Source organism: Pagrus pagrus, assembly GCF_965226575.1.
Source record: "Pagrus pagrus genome assembly, contig: HAP1_SCAFFOLD_41, whole genome shotgun sequence".
Taxonomy (NCBI): domain Eukaryota; kingdom Metazoa; phylum Chordata; class Actinopteri; order Spariformes; family Sparidae; genus Pagrus; species Pagrus pagrus.
In genome coordinates, this window is record NW_028175422.1 from 233,828 (window position 1) to 238,970 (window position 5,143).

General features: G+C 36.9%; 1 protein-coding gene across 1 annotated transcript; it reads left to right on the forward strand.

Annotated features, from left to right (window-relative positions):
* Positions 1–496: 496 nt before the first annotated feature.
* On the forward strand, positions 497–4,178 carry LOC311253749 (uncharacterized protein; the record flags this gene model as incomplete). The annotated part of the gene is made up of 4 exons (XM_084384230.1): positions 497–570; positions 2,725–2,880; positions 3,303–3,398; positions 3,870–4,178. Exons 1-4 carry the CDS (start codon positions 565–567, stop codon positions 4,176–4,178), a joined length of 567 nt encoding a protein of 188 aa, XP_084240356.1. The 5' UTR covers positions 497–564.
* Positions 4,179–5,143: the final 965 nt, after the last annotated feature.

Genomic DNA, 5,143 nt, shown 5'->3' on the forward strand with positions numbered 1-5,143 from the left:
CTGAAAAGTGGCTTATGTGAAAAATGAGCGTTTCAGAGCGAGAGCAGCCTGTTTTTGCACTAAGCTGCACTCTAAAAAGTCATTCAGGGCCTTAGTATATATCACAATAATAAAAAAGTATATTATCTTAATAAAATCTCTGAAAATCACAAAACTGATTATTTCACTTGGATCTATCAAAATAAATGCTTAAAAATCCAACAGTTAATTTTGCCTTATATTTACATCTATTATTTAAATTTATTTCACAAAAAAAATTAGTATTTGACAAACAAATTATAATTTAAAGATATCCTTAATATTTTCAGTAAATACCAGTCAGAATATTTGAGTATGGAGCAATTATAACAATCGGTTTCAAGAACTTTAATTATTACTTACTCTAACTCGATAGTCTTCATCTCTAACAACAACTTAAGAAATTGAGTAACTTAAGGTCATGACGTGCTGCCATTCCCGCGCAAAGAGAGTGGAACCATGGGATATCTACCCTGCTTTTTGCAACAACAAGAGGCGAGCAACGTCTCAGAGACACCGCGGTGAAAATCACTTGGAGGACTCCATATGCCGGTAAGTAGAGACTAGCAAAATGTAATTAAATAGCGACCCTGTCTTCCTGCACACTTTATTGTTTTGTTTTTTTAAAAATACTTTGACCACCATGCTGTTGTACATTAGCTAACTTCGTTAACAGTTTTCTAGCCACCAAATTGCTCAGCTAACACACGGTTCATTCAGCTAACACACCGTTTTTTTTTACCAAAAAATGGGTGTAAAATGACTAATTTATTCGTATTTTAGGGCTACTCAACATGCTCAGACATGACCAATTTTTTCATCAGGGCATGCTGAGCAAGCGCAAGCGGTGAGGTGGGGGAGGGGGAAGGGTAAATGTGCTCCATGTTTCCGTAGCTGCTGGTTTAACTCTCTGGGGACGGATTGGGCGGCTTCGCCTAAAAGGCGTAAGTTTTACATATCTGTGAATATCTCTGAAACGGTTTATAATAGAGAGATGTGTTTTTTGCACTGTTTTCCTGAGATTCCGCTGACGACGGAGATATACGGTTTGTGTCTGTCCGACACTTCCTTGTTGTTTTATGCCACCGCGTAAAAGACCAATCGAAAAATAGATGTTTGGCAGACTGAGAGCGCAGTCAATATTTTCTTTTTCAACCAATCAGTGGATGTATCTATGACGTATTCTAGCCAATCAAAGGGGGGACAGGCATAGACATATATACATAGACGCCTCATTGAGCGCTGGACCGTACGTCGACGTCGCCGCCATATTGGAGGAGGAAGATCTGCCCCGTTAACTAATACAAGTGAATGGAGTGAACTTTATAAAGCTCCTTCTGCAAAGTGCTGTAAGTTGATGCCTCTCATTTACACATTCACACACGTACGAATATATTCAGGAAACAGACAGGAACCAAAAACAACGTCTGTAACGTTCTCTGATGATTATAAACGTTAACTCCTCCTTACATGTTCAGTATACAGGTAGGCACCAAACCACCGGATGTATTTTTATAATGTTTTTATAAGTGTTTACAGCTGCCAACGTATGTTACGCTGCTACTGTGATGTTAAATGACAGTTAAATATTGAATCTGTGTCTATAATAACCAGATCCTGACATGTAAATGTGACATCTGTCTACCATACTGTCACCTTATGGACTACTGACTGCATAATATATTAATCAGAATCAGAAATACTTAATTAATCCCCGACGGGAAATTGCTTGCGTTACAGCTGGGAGCAGCTGTAATTCAAAGTCAATAATATGTAGAAAAATAGTAATAACAACAACAACAACAACAACAATAATAATAATACAAACTATAACCTATATAGGCCTATAGTGTATATTCATAAAAGTAGCCCACTGCAACTTTACTTTTTTTTTTTTTTTTTTACATGTAATGTTATTTTATACAATATCATATTTTATAATGTTCTGTCATGGAGTTTATCACTTCACTGCTAAACGAAAAGAAAGCAGGCTCACTGCCAGTTGCAGTTTCTTATCTTGATTTGCGGACTTTTACATTTTTTGTCTCCATGATTGTTATTATTATTACTTAGATTATCAGAAATCACTGTGTAAAAACGACGGTGCTGTTTATTCCCACAGATGTCACATTTACGTGTCAGGATCTGGTTATTATAGACACAGATTCAATATTTAACTGTCATTTAACATCACAGTAGCAGCGTAACATACGTTGGCAGCTGTAAACACTCATAAAAACATTATAAAAATACATCCGGTGGTTTGGTGCCTACCTGTATACTGAACATGTAAGGAGTAGTTAACGTTTATAATCATCAGAGAACGTTACAGACGTTGTTTTTGGTTCCTGTCTGTTTCCTGAATATATTCGTATGTGTGTGAATGTGTAAATGAGAGGCATCAACTTACAGCACTTTGCAGAAGGAGCTTTATAAAGTTCACTCCATTCACTTGTATTAGTTAACGGGGCAGATCTTCCTCCTCCAATATGGCGGCGACGTCGACGTATCGCATCAGCGGGCCAACCTGCTCAATGAGGCGTCTATGTATGTATGTCTATGGGGACAGGGACAACAGAGAGTGATGTGTCGGCGTAGAGCAGAGCAGAGTAAATAATAAAGTGGCTGGTGACCGTACATCCTACTAAAAATTATAATGGAACAGTCACCAGTTCTTTTCTCTTTTCTCATCTCTATCTCTTTCAGGTTAGCGCAGAGTTTCAGAGGATCACCACACTGAATCTTGAGCCAAAATTCATGGCAATGTTGGACTTCTATACACCTAAACTGCTGTCCTTGTTTCAAGCGAAGAAAGGTGCTGGAGGAGAGCGACATCGGGCACAAATGAGTGTTCTACTTCAGGTATTACAATTTATCCTCCACCTATTCAATTTATACCTTATTTGCAATAATCATAATTCCACCTGTCTCATTCACATTTCTCTCCTTTAATTACCATCTATAATTACCTATTCGTATCCTAACCAGACAACTTATCTTTATCCCCTCTGACTCTCCCTCATTCCTCCTCCTATCCTCCAGCCATCCTTAACAGTTCTTGCTTTTTCTTCCTTAGTTTTCTGTCCCTCAATCTCTCACATCCTCTGCACACCATTTTACGTTTTGTTTTATTCTAACATCACTACACTCCAACTCCAGTTAATTTTTTCTAATGTAAATTCTATTGAAAGGTTTGACATCAAAGTTTTTCCAAAAAATCAAAGCTCTGCTTGAATGTGTAGAATTGCATTTTGTTAGTTGCTGAAAGACTTTTTGTTCTGCAGAGTGGAATCCCTATTCAACAGACACGTGAGGTTGTCATCCGATGTCTCATTGACCATCTGGCAGAAGATGCCAGTGTCTTGTTCAAGGACTTTGAGGTTAGTGTAATACTGTAGTTTTCGTGATTTTTAACAATGTAATCATGGGTGACCATAGAGTTGCTGCAGTACAGTTTGTTTTTTCCTTACCACACACAAAGAAGAAGCTGCTTTTCATATAGTATAGAGCAGCTGTGGACATCAGATACTGTACTAATCACCCACATTCATTTATAGATTGATGACTGATGACTGACTGATTTCACCGTCTGTCCTGCTTTAAATACATCAAATGTTATTTTCTGTGACAATTTTGTTTGGGGAGAGCAATAAATTATATGGAAGCATTAATTAGTTATTTTGTCTGTTTTTAAAAAGAGATCAAAAACAAATTTGGGACCACCACAGTAGTATTGTTCAGTTTGTACACTTTATGTCCTGCTATGTGCTTTTATGTTAGTAGGTTATATTTGTTGTGTGACATGCAGGTTGAAAGTGAGCCCTAAACAGTTATCTTTACAATGTCTGCAGGATGCTGCTGATGGATCTGCCAGTGTTCAAGAGGAGTTGGCAGAGGAGGTCATGAAGATTTACCTGCTGCGTAACCAAGATGGGTCAGTCGATGTCGGGATTGTGATTGAGGGCAAAACCGTCCTCAGCGGTCTTGGCGATATTAGCAGAGCCTGCTGCTATTTGCTGGGACTGACCTATGCGTTATATCTGCGATACCCAAAGAACCTCAAATACACTTTTGAGGTATTCCAGAAAGTACTGCTGGAGCTGGAATCTGGAAACCTTTCCAACAAGGTTCAGAGACTGAAGAATTACCTCTCTATGTAGTTGCTGGCTACTGTTCAGCAAGATGCTCTCTTAGTGAGAGAATTTTTCTTTGGCAAGTCTAAAGTTTAGCTGATGTTCTGTTTCCATTCATAGTGAAGTTGCAAGTTGGACTGGTATTGTTTGCTTTTGTGGAACTTTAATGTGAAATGTCACTGTTCTTGGTGCATTTTAGAAAGATGTAAAATGTCATTGTTCTTGGTGCATTTTAGAAAGATGTAAAATGTCACTGTTCTTGGTGCATTTTAGAAAGATGTAAAATGTCACTGTTCTAGGTGCATTTTAGACGGATGTAAAATGTCATTGTTCTTGGTGCATTTTAGAAAGATGTAAAATGTCATTGTTCTTGGTGCATTTTAGAAAGATGTAAAATGTCACTGTTCTAGGTGCATTTTAGACGGATGTAAAATGTCATTGTTCTTGGTGCATTTTAGAAAGATGTAAAATGTCACTGTTCTTGGTGCATTTTAGAAAGATGTAAAATGTCACTGTTCTAGGTGCATTTTAGACGGATGTAAAATGTCATTGTTCTTGGTGCATTTTAGAAAGATGTAAAATGTCATTGTTCTTGGTGCATTTTAGACGGATGCAAAATGTCATTGTTCTTGGTGCATTTTAGAAAGATGTAAAATGTCATTGTTCTTGGTGCATTTTAGACGGATGCAAAATGTCATTGTTCTTGGTGCATTTTAGAAAGATGTAAAATGTCACTGTTCTAGGTGCATTTTAGACGTCAGATCAGATGAATAAATGTTTAATTCAAAATGTTTGTGTGTAGAATTGCTTTATGTTTATCATTTTGTTTCATATATTAACCTGATTTTAAAAAATTAAGTAAATGTAACATATTTATTCTGATATTTGATAGTCCAGTATGAATTACATTATGTTAAAAACATTAAGTAAATGTAGCAGATTTGTTTTGTTAAAAAATAATCTCATTTTCAGTTGCATCTACCTAACATTTT